This window comes from Caloenas nicobarica, chromosome 1 (genome assembly GCF_036013445.1).
Source record: "Caloenas nicobarica isolate bCalNic1 chromosome 1, bCalNic1.hap1, whole genome shotgun sequence".
NCBI lineage: Eukaryota > Metazoa > Chordata > Aves > Columbiformes > Columbidae > Caloenas > Caloenas nicobarica.
Window position 1 is genome coordinate 152,035,188 of NC_088245.1, and position 23,696 is coordinate 152,058,883.

A 23,696-nucleotide genomic window follows, 5' to 3' on the forward strand; every position below is an offset into this window, starting at 1 on the left:
AAAGGAGAAAGACCCATGGGTATTAAAAAGGCTTATTTGCACATGCACAGATAGCAGATGTGTATGTTATTCATCCCTTTTACTACACTTGGTATGTATTACAAGCAAATGGAAATCTTGGTCTTTTCTATCTGCCTTTTCCTGAAAAATCACCCAGAAATGCTGTGAGAACAGAAACGCTGGAGAAATTATGTGAATAAAAACTGGTAACTGAGGCAGGAGGCAATTTGTATGTAGGACATGCAAGCATTTTTAGATATTCTTTAATCAGAATGAAGGAATATAAAAATTGGTATATAGTTGATTTTTTTTTTCTTTTTGTTGATTCCTATCGCTCATCTTTTCCTTGGAGTGTTCCTCAGTAAGTTCTCTAAAAAACTCATTTTGATGTATTTTAATGCAATTTGAATGTATTATAAAATAGCACAAGATTCTGAAAATATTTTCTTCTTTTTCATGTCTTGTTTCCATATAGATGTCCCACTTCATGTTAAAATGCATGCTTAGTGCATATGCCAGTTTAATGTATGTTACTGTAAAATACCTGTTTTTTCAAGGCAGTCAATGCTGTAGTTTTCTTTTATATTTATTTAAGTAGAACTGAAAATGTTGCAGAGATGAAATACTACATCTTTAATTTCTTTTGCGTTCAGAATATCAGGAGCACTGGTTTTACTTTGAAGCCAAGTGGCAGTTTTATTTGGAAGAGAGAGAAATCAATGAGGAAAATCAGAATAAACCTGTCTTTCCAGACAACTACGACGCAGAGGAGAGAGAAAAGGTAACTGCAGCTTCAGAAAATGCTCAGAAAGGCTCTGAACTGAGAGGTGTATTTTCAGAATGACACACCAGTATTTTTTAACTGTTTCCAGTGTCAGAGCAGTCAAGAAGTCTTTTGTTTTTTTAAAAAAAAAAAAATCAAGAAAGAAAAAACAGCTCCCATCCTTGGCTTGGTATGTGTTAGAGTAAAAATGCATTTTCCACCACCCCTGGGGTTGCTGCAATGGGAGGAAATGATGCAGAGTGGTGGATCTGATGGTCAGAGCAGGTACAAAGCATAAACCACAGCTATTTGAGGATGGAAAAGGCAAATGTCTCTCCAGAGGCTCTCATTGAAGCCTAATGGAGCTGTGGCCTGACTCCCACAGAAATCCCCCTGTGCACTAGGAGGTGGACTTGGTTATGGTCCTTCAAACAGATGACAGCCATCCTAAGCAATTCTCTGCCAATGCAGTCTGTGCTCAGGCTAGTTTTAAGTGTCTCAAGAGATGATGTTTCACCACGTCCCATGGGATACTATTTTATAGCGTACATGATCTTTCCTTTGCCTCATGACTTCTGGTTATATCTTCTTAACTCCAGAGAAATAATGTCTCTTCTTCCCTGGTGTTTATGGCTTTCTGAGATGTGCTGGCACCTCTCAATGCTCTCCACTTAGCAGCTAAGCAATAAGTATGTGGTTCTTGTCACCTTTTGCCATAAATCAGTCCCTTTTTTCCAGACTATTAAAGCACACTTCTATTCTGAGAAGTCACTTGGTATATTTTTAGGTGCTCATCTATGCAGTGAAAGGTGCCAATGGAAGATAGATTGACTGTGGATAATAAGAAATTGCTCACTCTAAGCATGAAGATCTCCTTCCAGTTTTATTTTACTAATTCAGTGCCATGAATTTGTTGCTGGCTTTTTGTTCTTTCCAGTTCTACTGAAGTCTTAGCAGAGGCTCATGAGAGATCAAAGTCAACAGTATTTCCCCGAGATCATTTCAAGAGAGAACTGCATGAATTCCTAATGCTGAAACAAAATTTACCTTCAGTGCCCAGACCAACTAGTTTGACCTATTGAGCTATTTATTTTGATGCACAAGAAAGGAAAATGTTGTTTGACGTTCAAGCTCCACCACCAGCCAGAGACCACAGCCTGACAGAAGATGAGCGACTTAATTTGCTTATAAGCCGAGCATGCTTATAACCATGGAAAGAATAAATGAGGAGAAGTTAGCCATCCTGCCTACCTTTTTCCCAGGGCTGTTTTCCTTTGCACTCCCTCCAAACTAACTGGCCACTTGTGTCTGGAGGGACAGCCAATTGACTTTCTACAGGCAATTAATAAAGCAAAAATATCTGGCACCACTCTTGCCAACAGGTCACTGGATGCATGTTCTTATTTACCAGCTGCACCTTTCTGCAGGCATGTACCAGCTGCAGGAGACATGAAAGTGAAGCCCCCAAAATGTGGCTTGGATTGATCTCAGTACATTGCAAAGGCGATTTCCCTCTCTAAAAGAAATTACTTCTCAAAATGCTAAGTAGCAAATACTGCTTTCTATATAAACGGGTGTAGAGCTTAAATTTAAATGTGGGGTGAAAGACAGATTATCCCTTCTTGAATACATAAACACAAGAAGGGCCAATTTAGAATAAATCATTTTTCAGTGATATGCATTTGGAATATTTTAGATAGACAGTGAATAGGCAGATATTGGTCCACACTCAGGATCAGCAAGTCATCCAGGCCAATTTGACTCTGAGGAGCTTGTCCCCTTAAGATGGAGTTGCTTAAACCAGCACTGTGAAAGGACCCAGAAAGAGGAAAAAAATGGACAGAAAAGGAGTGCTAGCTAGCAGCAGGTCAGCTCCTGGAGGGTGAGGAAGTCAGAGGCAGCTGTAACTACTGACTGCAGTGGTTTACAGCAAGGAGAAGACGTGTGAATTACCTCCAGGGCTTGGCAGCAGCTCAGTGCCTTCAGCAGAAGGGAGTGCATGTTGTCACCCCTGTACATGCACTCGGTGCTCCCTGTCCTCGCCACCCTCACGCCCCAGGGAGGCTGGGCTGGTGCCAGATCACGGGGCTGCACCAAGGCAGAAGAGTCAAAAGGAGGCTGCACTTTTGAAAAGTTTGAGAGACGCTGCCTTGGTGCAGTTAAGTCCTTCCAGGCTTGGTCCCAAGGACAGAAAACCCTAGTGTAAAGTGGTTTCATCAAGGCAAGATGACATCAGATGTGTGCAGAGCACCAGCGATCTTAAGGGCTAAATGGAGCGACACTTGAGCCGTCTGCCTGCGTACCCAGAATAGCACCTCTGTGCTTAGTCCTCTCGCCTTTTGTAGTACTACGCGTGTGTCAGTACTGCTCCACAGCATCCAAAATGCAGCAATAAGGCTGGAAAGCTTGTATGTGTCCAAGGATAGCATAAAGACACAAATACACTCTCTAGATTGGAAAAAGAAAAAAAAAGAAAGCAGCAGAGTGAAGCTGTAGTCCAACTCTGCCTTGTTTTATGTATATGCAGTTAAACTAAAACCAAGTAGGCAAGGGCTGACGTGAAAGTGAGTAGACAGAAATGCAAACCCTTTATATATGTTGTAGAAGCCAAGAACAAGCCAAGCAGCAACAATTCAATGTAACTTAAACTTCAGGAAATAAGGCTGCCCATTTCCTTTAAAAGAAGGGGGTTTTTTACTATAAATTTATCACTGTTCAATTCGTTTGGGGATTTTGGGTAGGAAAACATGAGTTCTGGAAGTATCTCCTCTAGAGGAAATCCAGTTTTCCTTTGCAAATCTAGACATGGGCTTTGGAGTTTTTTCTTCTTTCTTCTCCTGGGGAAGAAATGTTTCTTAGATTTGCAAATTATTTTCCCTCTTGTTCAATAAACGCTTGTGGAAGAGGAGAGAAAGGGTTTGGCAAGAAAAAGTCAGAGAGGGGGCCTCGAATTTACATTGTCTGAAATTGAACCCCTACAGAAATTACTGAATTAGAACTTCTTCAGCCCCCATGTAAAACTTGACTAATTGAGACATTTGCAAATGTATGCCAAGGAGAGTTGAGAATATTTCCTAGAGGCAGGAAGAGGACTGACAAAGTAAGTCCTTACCAAGCCAGATTTTTTAAATAGTAAAGAATTTCTGGAGCGTCAACTTGAAATCTATCTTGATCTACTTTTTTGGCATTCTTGGCTTGCTTAAATCAAGCCACGTTCTTGGCCTGACAAGTATGTGGTGTGTTAAGCTGGGGTGCAGGCTTATCCCTGCACCTCAAGCATCACCTAGGCTGGGGTAGCTCATCCCGCGCCACAGGCAGCAGTGCAGGCAGTGGTGTAGGCAATGGTGCGGGCGATGGTGCAGGCAGTGGTGCAGGCAACACAGCTGCCTGCAGCCCTTTCCCTGCGAGGTGAACCATTCCCACCTCACAGGGGAGAAGCCACTCTGGTGCGGCCACGGTCCCCACGTCCCCAATTCCAGTGCCCTGCCCTGATGCCGCCGTCTCTCCCGCAGACTTACAGGAGGTGGAGCTCGGAAGGCCGGGGGGGAAGGCGAGGCCACGACGCCCCCATGATCGCCTACGACGCCTTGCTGGGCTGCGGCGGAGACTGGACGGAGCTTTGCAACCGCTCCATGTTCCACGGAGGTGAGGGACCCCTGCGCCTCCCACCCCCCGAGAGAGCCCTCCCAGCTGGTGGCTGCCTCTGTTGGCCAATCTGCCACGCTGCCCCTTATGTCCGCACCCCTGGTTTTACCCCTGAACCCCCTTCCTGTGGCAGCAGGCGGCACACAAGCCGTTCATGCTGCTTTTCAAATGTTGCTCCGTGTAAGTCTCACAGCTTTGAGACGTGCATGAAAAGAAAATTCAGCATGACTTAGTAAAGGGCTGGGATCTTCCCCAGCCAAAATGCCAGTGCCTTTGGCAGTGCAACCTTCCAACTGCACATAGTGAAACCGGGCCAGCTCACAAGCCCTTGCCGCAGACTGTGGCAGTCACAAACCCACGAGCACTGCACAGGGCACCGATGTTACTCACTGTGGCTAGATGGTTTAAAGCATGTGCCACGCCATGCTGTGTTGTGAGGAAGGAAGGTACACACTCCAATCCAGGACATTTGCCATGTAACAGGGACTGCTGCAACCACCTTTCCCTCCTTTTTTCCTGGTAATGGCTAGCTGCTTGCAAGAGCTGTTGTGTTGGAGTGGATTTTCCCCAAACCCAATAAGTTTCTAGCTCAGGAGTGCATGCTGCAGAGGTGTCACTGCATCCTTGCCTTGGCGTCAGTCTCCTCCCTAGTCATCCTCACCTGGCACCTCCAGAGGCAGGGCATGGGGTTGTGCAAGATTTGGGACTGACCCAACATTCCTCCACCTCACTCCATCGGCAGTGTAATATTTCCTCCTCTGTGCAGAGCGGGTTTTGGTTTGTGTGTGTGCAGGTGACTCTAAGAGACCATTGCAATTGTGCTCAAACTTGCAGGAGAAAGCGCAGCTACTGGGTCTATCGCTGGCTGCCTGTACGGCTTGGTTTACGGCCTAAGCAAGGTCCCCAAAGGCTTGTACCAGGACCTGGAACAACGGGAGAGGCTCGAATACCTGGGCGAGAATCTTTACCGACTATCCATGGAGGAAAAGTAAAGAGGCTTCTGCCATTTTCTCTTTCTATAAAGACTATATCAAACTCTGTAGATAACTGACTGACGTCCATAGCGAAGGAATTAGCTGAGAGTTAGTCTGAAAAGCTGTATGTAGATCATGTGCAAGTGAAGACAGCTGAATTATTCAAGAGTGATTAGATATTTGCGGTCTTTGTGGTTTTTTTTACAGATGTAGAGATTTCTGAATACAGAGTGCTGCTTAAACTAGTCAGATAATCTCGAGTGGAAAAAAAAAAATAAAACATCTTTTGATTGATTTCAGTCTAACTTGCTATAATACCACATTCTAAACAGCTATGACCAGTAATTACAAATACAAAATTGTTTTTCAGAACTAATGCTTTCCTGCAAAACTAATGGTAGTACTCACTTATTGGGATAGTCTCTGTATATTTGACAATCCTTTCACCACTGCTGTTCCTCCTTGTTCTCAAATCTAATGTGTCTGTGACACTTGTAAACCTAATGTCTCACAGATTAGCTTGTAATGAACCACTGATCCCCACATCAGCACTGTGGCACAAGGTATTGTTACATTAGAAGCTTCCAGAAAAGGAAAAGCCAACACTAAAAATAGCCCCAAGGAACAGCAAAGCATCAGTGCATCTAAAATTTCTGAATTATGCTTCTATCATTCTTTATAACAAAAGTTGCTGGTTTTTGTTTGAGGTTTTGTTGGTTTTTGTTAATAGAACTGGCTGAAATATTTGTAAATGAATTAATCTTACACTATTTTCTAACCATCCTTATTTATTTTTAGATTGAGCAGATTGTATGTTGCTGTATCAGTATCAGAATTTTTGGCTGAGGTATTCAAGCAGTTGTAATAGGTCAACAGTCAGGCTGTGATACATTTCACAAGTCTGAGCACCACAAAAACCCCAGGAAGAAAACGGTTACAACTGCTTTACCTTTCTCCTTGTTCATCTTTCCTTTTACCTTGTTTTCCTTTACCCTTTTTTCCTTTTTCTCCTTGTCTTGCCTTTCTTTGCCTCGCCCCACCTGTTCAACTTCTTCAACTTCTTTTTTTCCCTTTTTCTTAGTTTTTTTTTCCCCTTTTTCTTTTTATTTTCTTTTTCAAAAATTTTTTTGTTTTATTTTTCAAGAAAACCAACAAACTATGATTCAGTTAAAAGTTGCATACAGCAGACAAAGTAAACAGTATATATTGGTGAAGGAGATTCTGATGCACCTGCAGCAGCACAGGCACAAATCTGGAATCTTCAATGAAATGACACGGAAGAAGTGAGCATGAAATTTGTCCCTGGTGTTTAACCTTATATTTTAACTCAGAACTTCAGAAACTGAGATCTATGTAGCACTTTCTAATTTCCACCGTGAATTATTTCCTATGTGGTGTTGGTTTCTCCTATCTTTCTCCAGCTGCTGAACTGCATTTTTAAAAGATATTATAGCTAAAAATATATAAGTACTTTCCTACCCCTTTTTCCATGTAAGCAATTGCTGGAATCGTCAGTGGGACGCTATGTGGCAGAAAGAGGAGCAGGTGATCCCCGTCGTTATGAATAGTAGCCTGCATGACAATATCCGTATGAAAAGATTTTCCATACTATGAGCTACTTCAAACACTGTTTGAGCATGTTGTCTCTGCAGCTTCGCAAGGTGCTTTCTCGTTTGCTTTGGAGATACATTAAACCAAAAGGAGCATTTGTGTCAGTAGCTTTTGATTTAAGAGAATACCTAGACTTTCTAAAAACCTTCCTTCTAGTTTAGGATGCCTTTAGCATACCTGTAATAAATTTAGCAATAGAGAAGACAGAAGAACATATCCTGCATAAGGTAGGATTTTCTCCAGTACTTTGGCTTTTCCTCTTCCCTTAGGAAAAAAAAAATCGCACACACAAAAAATGAAGAGTATTCATAACCGTTCCCTCTTCACCTTCTATCAAGGTTGAGGGGTGTCGAGGGAGGTGATTCTGCCCCTCTGCTCTGCTCTGGTGAGACCCCACCTGGAGTCCTGCGTCCAGCTCTGGAGCCCTCAGAACAGGAAAGACATGGACCTGTTGGAGAGGGGCCAGGGGAGGCCACAGAAATGGTCAGAGGGCTGGAACAGCTCTGCTGTGAGGACAGGCTGAGAGAGTTGGGGTTGTTCAGCCTGGAGAAGAGAAGGCTCTGGGGAGACCTTATTGCGGCCTTTCAGTACTTAAAAGGGGTCTGTAAGAAAGATGGGGACAGACTTTTTAGCAGGGCCTGCTACGACAGGACAAGGGGTAATGGTTTTAAACTAAAGGAGGGGAGATTCAGGCTGGACATGAGGAAGAAATTTTTTACACTGAGGGTGGTGAAACACTGGCCCAGGTTGCCCAGAGAGGTGGTTGATGCTCCATCCCTGGAGACATTCCAGGCCAGGCTGGACGGGGCTCTGAGCAACCTGATCTAGTTGCAGATGCCCCTGCTCATTGCAGGGGGTTGGACTAGATGACCTTTGAATGTTCCTTCCAACCCAAACTATTCTATGATTCTGTGATTCAGAGATAAATAAGATAATCTAACTTAAAAGGCAGTTCCCAAAGACTGAACTTGTAAAGCACCATTTCTGCAGTTTTTTAGGTGAGTGGTGTGTTGGTCATCATTTCAGTGACAACACTAGAAAGGGCTATGCACTGGCCTAAGTAGGCAGAGCTGCTCCCAGTTGCCTTCCTTAGCTACGGGCACCTCTTTGAACTGAACACCATGCAGAGCCGGCCAGCAACACGGATGCCTGAGGACGAGGGGACCTACAGGATGCAGCATCTTGTGTCCTCCAGCTCATGGCCATATCCCCAGAGCCAACTGACAGGGAGTCAGAGCAACCTATCAATCTCTGGCAGCTTCTGCAAGTTGGACAGTGTTTTCCAATTTTTTTCCTGTCTTTTGATGAAGTCTCTGTTGTGCTGCCTCCTCCTGCCCCCGGCCTGTCCTGAGCACTCCCCACACAGCAGCTAGTCCTTCAGGTTGCCAAGCTGTGCAAAATGGTGGTTGGATATTTAACATGTAATTCCGGGTCAAGAGACAGGGCCTTCTCTTCTCTTCTCTTCTCTTCTCTTCTCTTCTCTTCTCTTCTCTTCTCTTCTCTTCTCTTCTCTTCTCTTCTCTTCTCTTCTCTTCTCTTCTCTTCTCTTCTCTTCTCTTCTCTTCTCTTCTCTTCTCTTCTCCTCTCCTCTCCTCTCCTCTCCTCTCCTCTCCTCTCCTCTCCTCTCCTCTCCTCTCCTCTCCTCTCCTCTCCTCTCCTCTCCTCTCCTCTCCTCTCCTCTCTTCTTCTCCACACCAGAGACAGTAAACCAGAAATTCCTTCAGCCATATGATTTTAGCAAACACCACGGGATGCCACCACCTCCCGCTACTCAGCAGCCTCCAGAGCCCTAACAGAATGGAAAGGCAGGAGCATGTTGGTGCAGGAGGGTGCAGGCAGGGCTGGGGGAGAACATGGTCTCTTTTCCCTCTGCCATAGCACATCAGTTCTCCTCCACTCTGGGACAGAGTGATATCTGCTGCTGAGGTTTCCCTGCGACAGGCCAGCCAGCAGGATAGGGTTGCACCATCACCCGATAGCATATCATGCTGTTGCCACTCAGATGCTGCCATGATAAGTGTCACCAAAGAACCTATAAATAAAAACGGAAACTACCTGTCTTACGCATCTTAATTATTCGTGGGCCAAGAAGAGAGGAAATGTTTGAAGGTGGCCTTGCCTCCTCTGGAGGTCCAAGCAGTCTGTCCTACAGACACTGAAAACCACGCAGCAGCATTTCCAGAAACCAGAAGCACACCGAGGTAGCACCACACACATTAAAAACGGTGGAAAACAGTGTCTCCGGGGGAGGAGAAGGGTGAGGAGGCTGAAGTCCATACCGGGACATTTCATAGCACCAGGAAGGAGCCCAAGCATCTGCCTTGTCATCTGGCGTAACTCACACCACTGAGAAGTGACTTCTGGTGTGGAGTTTCCCTGTACCTGGGGGTACTTTCCCAGTTCCTCTCAGCCACAGATGGGACTAAAGTTGACTATCTGTAGTTGATATAGAGGTGACTATATTTCATTGAGAAGTCACAAAAAAAAACCCCAAAAATGTATCAAATACTCAACCCTTGCAACATGTCTTTGCACTTAAGACAATGCAGTATTCCCACAAATGCTACCTGTCAGACAGCATCCTATAAGAACACTCTGGCATACATTTTGCCAACAACACAAAAGGAAAACTCTAAACAGAGCTCACTAGTAATATATTTTAATGAAGATGTTCAAATTTTATAGCTCATAAGTGATTAATTACTGTGAATATTCCTTGCAGAGAGGGTCTGATCTTCTTTCCTTCGCAATCAATAGTAGTTTGGCTATGTTGACTTCACTGAAAGCAGGACTAGTCCATATTTTAGTATGGCCATTTATTGTATCCAAAGTAGTCTGGAAGGGAGAGGTAAACAAGGTATCTGTTCCCGCTGCTGTTCTGAGAGATCACGGATGACCCTAAATCACACTGGTTGATGGCCCCACGTGTGTTTCTGAATATACCAGGTACTTCTTAGGGAGGAGAGGAGTGGTCTTCTGCCATGGCAAGGCTTCAGTCAAAATACCGGTAGACTAGCTGTAGGAGTGAGAATGAACCAGGATATTTTTAGCCTCAATTACGCCCTGAGTTCTGTTCTTTTCTTTATTCTGAAAATTTCCATAGTCATGACAAACTAGGATCTTGGTGTAAGACAGGAGTCTTGCTTCGTTGGCTGTGGTCAAATCAAGCAAGGGAAAGGGTGGACGTTACCACGTTGTGCACATGGGAGCCTGCACCTGTGCTGTGCTGAAATGTGGTTGTTCCAAATCAAAACCTACAAAGTATTGTTTGTCACATTAGACATGTGCCAGTTGTCATGCTTTTTTCTTTTGTTGGCCTTTATAAATATCTACAAAGTCTTTATAAATAGACCTTCTTCCATTCAAGATGGCAACCTCATCCCACTTGTGAGGGATGTAATTTTCAATATGTGCACTTGAAATGCAGCCAAGTGGAATCCAAATGTCATGACCCGACTGGACAAGGACCGGCCCCCCACTTTGCAAACAGCCTCCATAATATTGGAGTGGGGGGCTGGGTCCAATTTCTTTCAGAGTCCATGGAGTACCAGCTTCTGGGGAATAGCTGGGCCTTTTGAGGCTTATACTTCCTGAAGGATGGGCCTCTTTGCAGCCTTTCTTCATCTTCTACATGTGGGCTTAATTTAAAGAATTTCTTATTCCACTTCTGCTCATAAAAATTAATCCCTTCCCAGTATGCAGGCTGCATTCTGTGCATGAAGCTATTTCACTGCACGGTGAAGTAACTTTCCAGCTTTTCATGGTGTCAGAAAGCTGACACCTCTTAGTTTTTTTCCCTCCTAGCCCCATCTATTGTTATTGACTTCACACTCCGGCTTTTGTGCTGAGTTCAGTATTTTATTTAGTAACTGATCCACACCAATTAAAGCATTGTCTAAATCCTCAGCTGTCCAAGGGTCTGATTCTTCAAACTCAAGCGTAGGTCCAACATACCAGCCTTCTTGCTCCAGATTATAAAGGGGGTTGTAGTCAAGGGGCATTGCCAGGGTTGTTATGGTGTTGCTATGCTTCACAAAGGAGATTTAAGACCATAGTTCTGATGCAGGATTTGATTTGCTGTCAAAAAACAAGTTGTGCAAATCGTGTGGGTTTGGGTTTGGTTTTGTTTTGGTTTTTTTTTTAAATTCTGGCGAGGTCCCTACTGACTTCTAACCTGTACCAACAGCAAAGACTCTCAGTGGCATATTTGTGCTCCTCAGCCTTGATATTTTGTTTTAATGGTTTGAGTCTGGGTTTGCAATACAGAGGCAGAACCATGTTTTCCTGCTAACCACATTTTCATCATATTTTTCTTTGCCTACACTTTAGCTAGCAGGAGAGGAAAACACCTTCGATGTTGCCCTCATATTAGGACACAGTAATACTAAATGAATAAGGAGTGGAACAGAGGAGATGGGACCAGCTCAACTAGCACTGCTTGCTCCCTTAAGTGCTTCCACTGGCCACAAACCACAGAAGAAAGAGCTGACAGTGCCATGTGGGACGATGTGAAGCACTGCACGCTCCTGCTGCACCATGTCTCATGAAGCTTGTAAAGCACTTTGCACGCTTTTTAACAAGCCACTAACTGCAACTCTCTTAAGAAGTTCTAAATGAAAGGGTTTTTTTTCCATTTTCTGTGCAGCAGCATGCCATTAAGGCAAAATAAGGAAGTAGTGGCAATGTTGATGACTTGAAAAGAACATTCGTGTTTTCTCTTGCGCAGCACCAAAAGCACACACTTTTCTGGAGATGATAAGAGCCTGGTAGACCCTTTGGTGCTGAAGAAGAAGCTCAATAGGATGGCAACAGAGCAAGGGGCCTTTGCTGTTCTCAGCAGCCTGCTGCAGTACGTCATGGAGCTTGCAGCCGGCGATCCACAGCTCAGGAGCAAGAGGACAAAATGGGCAGAAGGTAAAGAAAATAAGGTGAGTTCTAATCAGCCATGTCCAGATCCAAACAGGGGCCAGCATCCAACCCGATTTCAGCTCTTGCGGTCCAGATTTCTAAACACCAATCGGGAGCCATACACCAAGAAAAGAAGAGAAGTCGGCAAACTGGTCATTAAAGAGAAGTTTTGGGTGAGCAGGGCTGGTAACAAGCTGGACAGAAGCAGGGACAGGAAAGGAGATGGAAAAGCAGCAGAGGAGGATGCAGACACAGCGCCCAGTGAGAGGGCCAAGTGGAGCAACACGAGTGGGAAAAACACAGTGAAGAACATCCTGAAGAAATTTTTAGCTGCTGAAGAAAAGGAAGCCAAGGAGAAGCCTCCCAGCTGGACAAAGAAAGGGCCAAACAGTGGTTTGCCAAAAATAGTCAACAGGAGTTCGGTCCTGTCCAAGCTGAAGGAGCAGTTTGAACAAAGTGCTCTCTGCTCAGCCACAGAGGTGAAAGCATCGCTCTTGCGCAAAGGTGAGAAAAAGACGAAAAACTTCCCAAGCAGAAAAACTATTCGCAAGCCAGAGGTCAGAGTGCTACGCACAGCAGCAATGACAGCCACAGGTATAAACAATCCAGAGTCCCAATATTTAGTGTGTTCCACAGTCCCGGTGCCCAGACTCAGCATTGCTACCAAAATGAACCATCCTTGGAGCTGGGCGAAAAATAATGCTGCGAAGCAGTCTTTCAGTCACGACACACCACCGAAGAAAAAGTGGGGGGCTGACACAGAACATGGGGAAAACAAACCACCAGGAAATGCAGCACGGGACAGGGAGGACAAAGAAGAGTTACCGGTGGCACCTGAGGCCATGTCCGATGCAAAGGATCATGCTGAGGCTAAAACAGATTCCACAAAACAAGGACCCAACTTTAAGACTAATCTAGATAGCTCTTCTACTACCTGTAAAAACAAAGTTCTTGCAGACTGTATTCCTGCCTTGTCTGAACCTAGTCTAGACTGCAACAGGAATAACATGCTGGCTGGGCCTGATACGTCTTCACTATTGGGGATTCCCAATGCTGTGCAACATGTTAAGGAAGACAGTCCACCTTCTAACTCACCTTACTCTAGCACAGCTGGAGGATCCCATGAAAAAGGTCCTCAGGACACTAGAACAAGTGAGATTCCTAAAATAACTATGTACGTATACAGTTCAGAGGAAGCTGACACAGAGCTCATGCAGCCGGAAAAGGATCATTTCTTTGCAGGTCAAAAGTGTTTTCCAGAGCTGAAAGCACTGGAAGACATTCTGCCATCTCACTCTCCAGGAGTTCAAGTATCTTGTGAAATTGAGCCTCCCATGGAAGATCGACAGATAACTCTCCTAACACAAGCTTCTGGCAAAAGGCCACCCATAGTCCAAAAAGAGGCACCAGGTTTAAGAGGCAGATGTTCTGAGGAAGACAAAGAAGGAGAAAAATACCACAGTGAAGACAAAATTTCCTCCAAGTCTAGCAAAACTGATAGTGATGTCCCAGCTAAAAAGGAAGAGGAGAATAAAGTGCCCACCAGCCAAATGCGAAATGAATCAAAAATGAAGCAGCCACAGCCTCCTCAAATGCCCAGCCCACAAAATAACTTCGGTAGTTCCAGTGCTGACATTTCAAATCCAGATGTAAATCAGACCAAACCCACACTGTCCTCAAATGAGAGACAGGAGCAGAAGCCTGGTGCTGCAGAAGAAGAGCACATCTTTTCTCATCTGGAAAAGAGACAAAGCCCTTTGCCAGGTGACCTTGTGAAGCACAGCTTCTACATCGCAGAAGAAGATTTTGGGAAGGTCAAATTATCTTCATCAAATGAAATGATGAATGATGCAAATAATCGAGCCCTGGGCAGGAGTACCTTGACTGACCTGGAGACCTGTCACAATCAATACAAATCTTGCATTGAGCGTGAAGAGGCCACTGCAGATGAGATGCCATGGCCTGACTCTGAGGCACAGCAGCCGCCCTCATCAACCCCTTTATCAACACCAATGAGTGGGATTGCAGGACAGAAAATCCATCACGCTCTTCAAAATCCCCCAGCCCTTCCATCTCCTGATCCGGTGAGACAGGCAGCTGGTGGTGTGGGAGATGAGCATGCCAGCCATGGCTGGGGGAAGCATCCACCACCCTCTTCAGATGAGCTGACAAACCATGGGAATGATATAATGGTAGAGAAAAAAACTGCATATGATTTTAAGAACCAAATGCTGCCCCCAAATCATGATACAGAAAATGAAAACTCTACAGCTGAAGAGACAAATACACATCAGAGATTTGAGAACTGTCTTTCACTTTCAACCAAGAAGCAAAGAAAACATGAAAATAAAACCATGCTAGCAAGAAAGCCACTATTATCCTTGGAGAAGAAACAATCAGCAACTTCAGATTATACCACGAAGCAAGGAAGTGATATGCTGGAAGAGAACCCATTTCCTTCATCAATTGAACTGGTCTCAGACCAAAATAAGCATGCAAAAGGTACAAATAAGGTCTCCAAACGTACAAAGGATACACTCCTATCATCAGATGATGACATGAAGCATGAGAGTAATAGCATGGAGACAGAGGAGAGCGAAGAGAGTAATGTCTTGCATAAATCTGAGGAGGAACAAGTATTCATACCAAGTGATACAGTGGATCATGATAATAACTCTTCAAATGACAATAATGCTCATAGGCCTCAAACATCCCAGTTACCTTCCTTGGAGCATGATACCAACGTTCAAGGAGTGGAAAATACAGGACAGAGTCTGAAGCATCTAACACCTTCAAGAGATTTTGTGAAACATGAACATGATATGACAGTAGATGAAAACATCTGCTGTGATAATGGGAAACATCACCTGTCCTCATCAAATGAATCAATGAAATGTGCAAGTGACAGTGCAGGGGAAAAAAACATCAAGTCAAACTTCAAGAATTATTCGATGCCACCAAGAAATACATCAAAGCAAGACAATAAGATCAATGAAGACGAGAATACCCCTCATAATTTCAAAAATGAACCAGTGAAACACAAAAAGAGTTGTGAAGGAGAGAGGAATACTTTGTGTGATCCTAAAAATCAGATACCGTTATCAAATCCACTGATGAAGCAAGACAAGAAATCATCTTCTCTAGAGACACAGAAACATAAGTCACCAGATGACTTTGTAGAGCCTGAAACTAAGTCAGCTGAAAAAAAGACTAAACATACCTCTGAGAAGCCCCAGATGCCTTCTTCAAACAAAGTGCTGAGGCCTCAAGAAAGAAGCTCTTCAGGACAAAGGAAGCAAAAGACACCAGCAGCGGAGGACACCAGGTCACCTGAAACAAAGGCTGTAAAAGAGGATAATGAGCACCAGCATTCTGGGGAGTACCAGCTACCTCCTTCAAAAAAATCAGCAAAGCATGAGGAAAACACTCCAGGAGGAGAAAAGCAGAAAGTAAGATGTGAAGATATTATGTTGCCAGATATGAATGCTGCAAAAGAGAAGAACAAATTTCCAGGTTTCAGGAAGTACCGATCAGTATCATCAGAAACATTGGTTAGGCCTCAAGGAAAAGATACTCCAGAACAAAAGCAACAAAAATCAGCTTCTTCAGGTTTTAAGAAGACTGGTACTAATGCTGTAAAAGGTGGACATCCAGACTCTGAGAAGTCACCCTCTTCAAAGGAAGTGGTGAAGTCCCAAGAAAAAAATGTTTCAGGAGATAGAAAGCAAAAGACACCAGGAGCAGAGGACATCAGGTCACCTGAAGTAAAGACTGTAAAAGAAGTCAATAAACACAAGCATTCTGGGAAATATCAGTTACCTCCTTCAAGTAAATCAGCTAAGTCTGAGAAAAATACTCCAGGAGGAGAAAACCAAGAAACTGTATCTGAAAGTTTTACAAAGCCTGATGCAAGTGCTATAAAAGATAAAAGCAAAGATCCAGGTTCTGGGATGTGCCAGTCCCCACCTTCGAATTTGCTGGTGAAGCCTCAAGAAGAGAACACCACAGCCAAAAAGAGGCAATCATCACCACCACCACCTGATGAAAAAACAACATATAAAACTGGTAGTCCAGAGAAAAAGAGTGGACCTGAGAGAAGAGAGAAAAAACAGCAATGCTCTTCAGCTCGATCAGAGAAACATGGCAATGGTGGCTCAGGAAAGCAAGGCCCCGTGGGCGACTTCAAGAGCTGTCAAGCTCCATTGCCAAGTGGTGGCGTAAATTGTAAAAGCAATATTGTCCCTGAAGACAACAATTTGTCTAATACAGAGAACTCCCCTAAATCGTCCTCATTTCATGCTGCATCAAAAGATGAGGAAAATCCTGATGGAAACAGGAAAAACCAGCCTGGATTTAAGAAGTACCAAGTGCTCTCATCGAAGAACTTGGTGAGGCATGAGAAAGATGTCGTTGGAAGGGAGGGGAGCTGGCAGGCAGCTGGCAAAACAAGTGACAGAAAAGCAGAACTGGAGGACTGCTCTAAAGCAGCAACATTCTCAAAATACACAGTGGAAAGCTACAGTGAAAGCTCCTTAGATTCATCTTTCAAGCCATTGATCATTAGAGTAAGTGACACATTTAAACATCACAGCTAAAAATTATGGCTGCAGCTTAGCCAAGAACTTACAACTGATCATGTCACCGATTCTCTCGATCTTTCTTTTTTCCTTTACTCTCCAGGGCATTATATTATCATTTTTTAATCACAAGGACATTGGTGTGCATTTATCTGAGCTGGGCTTTTTTCCTTTCTTAAACATTAGCCTGAAGAAATGAATTAAATTAATCACTGCAAGTGAATTAGCTAATCACTGAATTAATCATCAGTTTATAAATTAAATATGAGGTCTTTGAGATCAGTGTGAATTCAGCCCTGCTTCAGACTCTCCTTGCTAACTAATGGGTTTTGTTTGTAACAAAGACAACTGTTCAGGGTGGACTCTATTTGTATTTACTTATTCTAATGAAAGTCCACTAGTACTTCTTCCAGGAATGGTGGTAAGCCGTGTCAGCTTTAATTATGTCAAAAAGCACTTGTTCTAAGCTCTGCCTTTTCACAGACTAACAGGAACTGTTGATCTATTGCTGTACTGAGTGATGCTGTTAGCAAAAGTAGTGATGGAAGGAGGGGGATGCTTCATTTATCTGCAGAAAAATCCTCAAAGGACATTGATTTACTGTGAATGCAAATGTTCAGCTTCATTAATATTAATACTGGGAAAATAGTGATTTAACCTCCTTTGAAGCTATTTGCACTTTGGCCATACACTGTATGCATTATTATTGTAAAGACACGCCATTTCAAGGGATTCTTAATTACTGCAGACGAACATGCAACAAGTGTTAGAGCTCAGAAAAGCTCAACACTGAAGGGCCCTGAGGACAATGTAAGCTGGAGAGACTCAACACCTTGCCAGGGCTATTCAGCTCTTCATGGGACATCTGTCCCACTTTAAATCTTGGGGTGCATAGACATGAGGCAGGCACCACAGCTCACGTTGAAAGTCTTAGGAAGTGTTTATTTTACAATGCAATGTGAAACAGAGCACTGAGAAGCAACCAGTGTCACTGAATCCTACTAATGAGATATGATTTTTTGTGTGTTTACAGTAATAGGAGCTTCTGTGCAAAGTTTGCCTGTGACAAGCATTGTTTTGGAGAAGTGAGGGCAGGGTTGCTGCCTTGGGTGTCATAGCAAAGCTGTGACAGACAGAGAAATCTTACAGCACCATTCTCACATCCACCGTTTTAGCTTAGCCTTGTAACCACACGTTCAGGCTAACACTGACTATGGAGGAACCCTAAAGGCACATCATAAGGAGCCTTCAGAAAATTGCAGAGCTATCCAGAAAGAAAAAGGGTTTACTCAAGTGAGGTCCTGCTCCCCAGTGGCAGTGACTTCCCTTCGCTTTTTAAGATGCTCTCCACGACCGCCCTCTGTGCAGTCAGGGGCTGGCTGTTCCTCCAGCCCAGGTTGGCAGAGCGCCCCGAACCTCTGCCAGCGAGGGAACGAGGACAAGAGCAGGCTGGCAGTGAGCTGAGACCAAACCCCTTTGCCAGCACAATGCACATGAGTCACATACACAACAACTGGGCTGGCCTGGCCGGGGACGCTTGCTGGGAGGAAGAGGGGACATGAACATTGTGTCCCGTGGCTGCTGAAGAGGTTTACACTTTGATTTTTTTCCTTCACTATATACCAAGAATTGGGTTTTCTGGCATCCAGAGGCTCACAAAATGAAAGTCACATATGTATATCACACTGGTCCTCAAAACAGAGGCTAAATGGAAATTATTAGTGGTACGAGACTGCCCTTCTGCACAGAGGTGTGTTTCACCCACCAAGCTTTTATGAGCTGGCAGCCATAAAGGCCACTTTGTATTAAACCTAAACCATAATTTACATTTTATTGTCCATTATTTCATTTCCCATTTGAGAAAAGTTCTTACAACATAAAGCATTTGCACCAGACTTGAATAGTAAATTCTCTATTAGCTGGCTTCTCCTGCCAGCACAGGAGAACTTTGCTTTTTCTTTTTCTAATCTTTTAAAATAAATTTAAAGTGTTGTTTTGTTGTGGGTTTTTTTATTTGGTTGGGTTTGTTTGGTTGGTTGGTTTTGGTTTGGTTTTGGTTGGTTGGTTTTATTCTTTTTGTTTTTTTGGGTTTTTTGTGGGTTTTGTTTTGGTTTAGGTTTTTTTTGGTGGGAGGGGGAGGGTTTGTTTTTCCTCTTATTCACAGCTGGAAAGATCACTACCCTGTCACAAGTTAAAGGACTTCTGTTTGCCAGATATTGAGCAGGTAACATCCAGGAGAGGTAGTCAGTGCATACTAGGAGGCCCTCAGCTCTTCTAATTTACGCCTGCAATGTTTATTTTTCTCAACAGAGATACAGCACTAGGAGATTAAGCACCCTATGTTCAGGACAAATCAGGCAGAGTCACCTTGTAGGGGTTAACTTTTAGTTTGCTTCATGCCTTAATCTCTTGCTAGTAGGACAATAAATCATCCATGCAAGTCAATTGACTGTTCCTCCCTGAAGTGCACTTAAAACATGACAAGAGATTTGCATTAAATGCATCCCTAAGGCTAATGCCTCACATAAGCAAATCACCAAGTTTTGTTTCAGGAGCTGTAAGAAAGGAGAGAGTGAGGCCATACTAATTCCAGTGGTGATGGCTAGAAGAGCAGTAGAGGACTGGTGTATCTTGCACTCAACAGCCCAAAACAAGCCACTCCAGACCATGCTGGCAGGAAATCTGTCATTGGTGATAGGCAAAGAAATGTCATAAATGGGTATTTCAGAAAGAAGAGGAGTTCAAGGAGGGATATATTCATCTATGTCTGCTGTGCAAGAAGGTGTGCAAATGGCACGGCTCAAACCCTGCTGGCACCCTTGCCCAAGGGAGATACACAACAGAAATAAAGTTTCATTCCCAGTGCCCAGGAATCCTTCCTGGCCTCCTTTTCCCCTGGGAGGAGAGATCCTGTGCTTCTGCTTTCCTTTCAGCACATCTCCCATCTTGCCACAGGAGAGGCAGGGAAGGGAGCCTTCCCGGGCTGCTATTTTACTTTGTCTGACCAGGTAGCAGATTTTTTTGATGTTTCTGACAGCATATCTCTTGGCTTCTATAGTTTTGCATGATGGGTGTAATTCTGTATAGTCCTGGTCCTTCACCATACTACAGCCCTGTGCTTTACTAAAATGCAGCTCTCAAGGAAAGCATCTCTCAAGGTCACTGAAGGCATTAGGTCCTTATCCCTCACTAAATGTAGCAGGATTTTTTTTTGCCAGTTTTAGTAATGCTTCCTTAAAGCCCTGGCTTAGCTATAGATACAGACAGACAATCAAAACCAGGCAAGGCACAGGGAAAATAAAGAAAAAACAAAGCCCAGGTAGGAAAGATTTTTCAAGGTTACCCCTCTGTGGTGATATAGTTTGAAATTTCAGATTCTCATGGAATTAGCCTCTCATAGAGACTTTTTTTAAGGGGACTGGGTAAAATGAATGTCAATGTCATTTCCCCAGGCATAGTTCATTGCTTTGGATTCTCCAAAGTGTATCTTTCCAGGAGTTTTTGAAAGCCTGAATAAAGGAGGTGTTTAAGGGGAGCCCCGACTCCAAGCTGGACCTGGGCACCTGAAGGATGCCAGTTGAAGAAGGAGGTCTAAGGGGGGTTTGGTGGTAAGTGGTGGTGTAGAGGTTGGGGCATGCAGAGAAGCTGGGCAAGCAGAGAAGCCAGGCAGACTCCCAGTAGCAGCCATCAGAAAAGTCTTTCAGAATTTTTATGTCCTCTTTAATTAGGCCATAGTGAAATCTCCCCTAGCCCTTCACATCAGCAGGACACCTCACAGATGGCTTTAGTAATACAGGATTCACAAAAGCCAAGCATGGACCTGAAAAATAACTGCACATGGATGTGGTAGTATGGTCCCCTTCCCACAGTTGAAACATGGCCATCATCTCCGGCAGCCCTGTTCATCCTCCTGCACTTCTGACAAAAGGGCAAACCTCTGCCTCAGGTCCCCAAACTCGGCACTAGGTCAACTGCGCTGTGGACGTGCCTCACTCTCCCTCCATCTCCTACAGCAACGCAGCCCTCAACTGAGATGCCTGAAGCTGAGTGGCACAAACCCAGGCCTCAGAGTTCCAGCTTTGTAAAGAAACCATAACTTTCTCCAAAAGCTTCATGAAGGGAATGTGATGCCCGTCTTTTGGGGGCTTCAGGTGCCAAGAGAGCTCAGAGGGACCAGGGGAAGGGCTGAGGGCTCCCTCTACCACCCCAGCTCAGAAAGGAGTACTGAGCTGTGCTGGATGAGCGTTCTCTCCATCAAACTGTAATGAGCTCCTGCTTGCTGAGTTCTTATTTTTATTTCCACGAGGCACAACTGGTCCACATCAAAATTAGGAAATTCATCACTACTTTTGTCCAGACCTCCAAAATGGAAAGGAACAGTTGTCCCAGTAGTGTTGCCTGATTTCAGATTGTTCAAATGCAACAAAAAATTTGATGAATGCGCGCTTCTGACTCTGAATTGTGAAATAACTTAGTAATTTATCAGCATTTTCTAAAGTTTTTTCTCGGACAGCCTTTAACAAGTTGCACATGACAAAAAAGACAGAGACCAAGACTTTAAGTGGTACGCTTTGTCTCAGGTTTTCCCCGTTGTACTTTTTGGGATGTCATTGGGGCTGGTAATAGAAGAAAGCACTGATGAGAATAGAAAAGGCCTCATATTAAAATGCAACTTTCCCCCCTAATTTTCGCTTTTTTCATTTCCACCTGCAGCCAGTAGATCCCAGCACACGGGGATTATTCAGCACTTGGGTAAAGCATCTCTCCCAGCCCCGAGATGCCTCAGATGGAATCTCTAGGCTGCTGACAGTAAAAACGCTCCACCTAATGGCTAAATTTGTAAAGCAGGTTGCAAGCAAGCAGTGATGAAGGCAGAATAGAAGTGGGAATATTGGTAGGAATAGTAGGGAAATTTAGGGAACCTTTTCTTATTTTATTCGTGTGCTGGTAAGGACTGGACGTCATCTAAAAGGAGCTTGTCTGTGTGACCTGAGTAACCTTATGAGTGAGGATTCTTATGGATTTTGGGGTGGGGGATTGCTCTGGAACACTGAAGGAAATCTCCGTTACCTGAGAAAAAAGCCCAAGTATATTATCAGCTATCAGCAGAAATAATTTAATCTACTCTACTCTACTCTACTCTACTCACCTCACTATTTGGTTTCCAAAATGCATTATGTCCTCCAAGCTTTATTTCTATTTTCATTTCCATGAGCATTTCTTTTTATAGAAGGAAACATTTTTCACTCCTTGATGAGAACTTTCAACACAGGAAAAAAAAACCAAACCAAACCAAACCAACCAACCAACCAAACAAAAAACTTGCTGGGTATCCGCCGCTTTCCTGCCGATGAAAAGACTTTGTGTACTGAAAAGCCAAAACAGCAGCAGGTCAGTATTTCACCTCTTATGACCTGAAGAACCTAAAACAGTTTTGGGAATTGCTAGACACCTCCTGTTAAGATACTTGGTTTGTCCTTAATGTGCCTTCAGTTGCTTGTATTTCACTGAGCTGCAGGTGCAAGAACAACTTCATAAAATGGTGGGATTTTCACTTGGCAAGCAAGCACTGCAGCAGACTTATAATGATGCTGTCATGCAACAGCAGAAATGTACTGTCTGGGGGAATATTTCCTGAGATAATCAAGCCATAAAAATGTATAATGCTCTGAACTAGTTATCCCCAAAAAGCCACCAAATAGCTGTTAGAGTCTATATTTTAAAAAATGGCTAGAGACTCCGAATATCCAACAAGGGACACTTATCAAAGGATATGATTTTGGTGGGAAGTGGTCAGGACTTGCTCTCTGAAAGTCATGCTTCTTTCATAAGATGCCTCATGTTAGGCAACCCAAGTCCCTCCTGAAAAAAAAAAAAAAAAGAAAATCCAAATTTTTGAAATACAGGAGGGTTTCACAGGCACTTCCTTGCCTCTGTATCTACAAAAAAAGGCTATGAACAAAAATAATTGACGTGCCAGGACTGGCCAGCTCATCGCAGCCCTGTGGGTGAATGCAGCCAGGGCAGATTGCTTTTACCAGAAGGAATTGCAACCACTTTCTGCAGACCACACACCTTTTTGGCCTGCACCACAGCAGATGACAAGCCAGTCACTCTGGCCCTTGCAAGGAGGTGAGAGAGTTTTTGTATGGTTGAGATGCAGCCTATAAAGAAGTCCTTCCCATCGCTGTGCTCCTCAAGGCTTCTGGAAGGAATAAAAGAAAGAAAGAAAGCTCTTGGACACTGCAGAGCCAGTCCATCCTTACCAAGAAAAAAACGTGTTTAATCGAGTTACACCGTCAGAGGGAAATGGTTGTTTCACTTGCAATTGGTATCAATATGATGGACTACCCAAAGGCAGCTCTGGATTGCCAGTCCTGGTTACTGAGATCTTTCATTCTTCTGAAGAATGGGAACAGCGTGGGCAGTGGTGATCCAAGCATCCCAACAAGGTCCCACCAAATGTATCTCAGCTCTAACTATCTCCAGGCTCCAGGGAACTTAACGCAGAAGAACATAAATCCCCAAAAGACATCTTCTTTATTAACTCATTTAAATTATACCTATCATGTAACAAGAAAGTCTGTACCATTGTCATACCATACGGATTTCTTAATAAAACCGTTTTCCTTCTTAGACGGGTGACTTATTTGTACAACTGGATCTTACTTGTGTGTTGAAGAGATGAAAATAATAAAAGCATACAAAATAATGATCTTGTAATCATTTTGTCATTATCAAGGAAGGAGTATGAGAAACAAAGACAAACAGCTCCTGTAAGTATCTCATCAGTATGCAAACTGTTTTCCTTATGCCCGAGAGAGCTGATACATGCTGAGTTTCATGGGACAGCTGGAAATAGGTAGAAAATGCAGAGCGTTAATTATGCAAATGTCTTGGCTTTTAAAGAGCGTGACAAGCTACATTTTGTTCAGCTCACTCCTTGCTGCCCTGTCCCCTCTGGCTCCTCAAACCCTGGCAAAGAGCAGGCTGTGTGCCAGGGAGGCAACTCCAGCCACCGAAATAGAAGTGATGGGCTAAGGAGTAGGTTTGTGGGACCAGCCTCCTCCTCCTGTGCTGCCCATAGAGTGGGGGTGGCCAATCAAAGCTGCATGACCTGGTGTGACTTCCTATCTTGTTTTTGCTTGTTGATGGGAGCGATTAAATACACACACGAAATGAACCTGGCTCTGCATCAGGGCTGGATCAGGTTTGGCT

The 23,696-nt window shown here is 43.8% G+C and overlaps 1 protein-coding gene across 3 annotated transcripts in view; it reads left to right on the forward strand.

Moving 5' to 3' along the window:
* Positions 1–23,190, forward strand: part of ADPRHL1 (ADP-ribosylhydrolase like 1) — a 39,165-nt gene extending 15,975 nt beyond the window's left edge. The window contains exons 5-8 of one of the 3 annotated variants that reach the window (XM_065627421.1): positions 654–781; positions 4,276–4,408; positions 5,243–5,396; positions 11,720–23,190. In XM_065627421.1, coding sequence (XP_065483493.1) covers positions 654–781; positions 4,276–4,408; positions 5,243–5,396; positions 11,720–16,496 — 5,192 coding nt within the window. In that variant the 3' untranslated portion in view covers positions 16,497–23,190. Of the gene's footprint in view, positions 1–653; positions 782–4,275; positions 4,409–5,242; positions 7,101–11,322; positions 11,342–11,719 lie in introns of those variants that run through there. The other 2 variants (XM_065627439.1, XM_065627431.1) reach the window with 2 other exon arrangements.
* Positions 23,191–23,696: the final 506 nt, after the last annotated feature.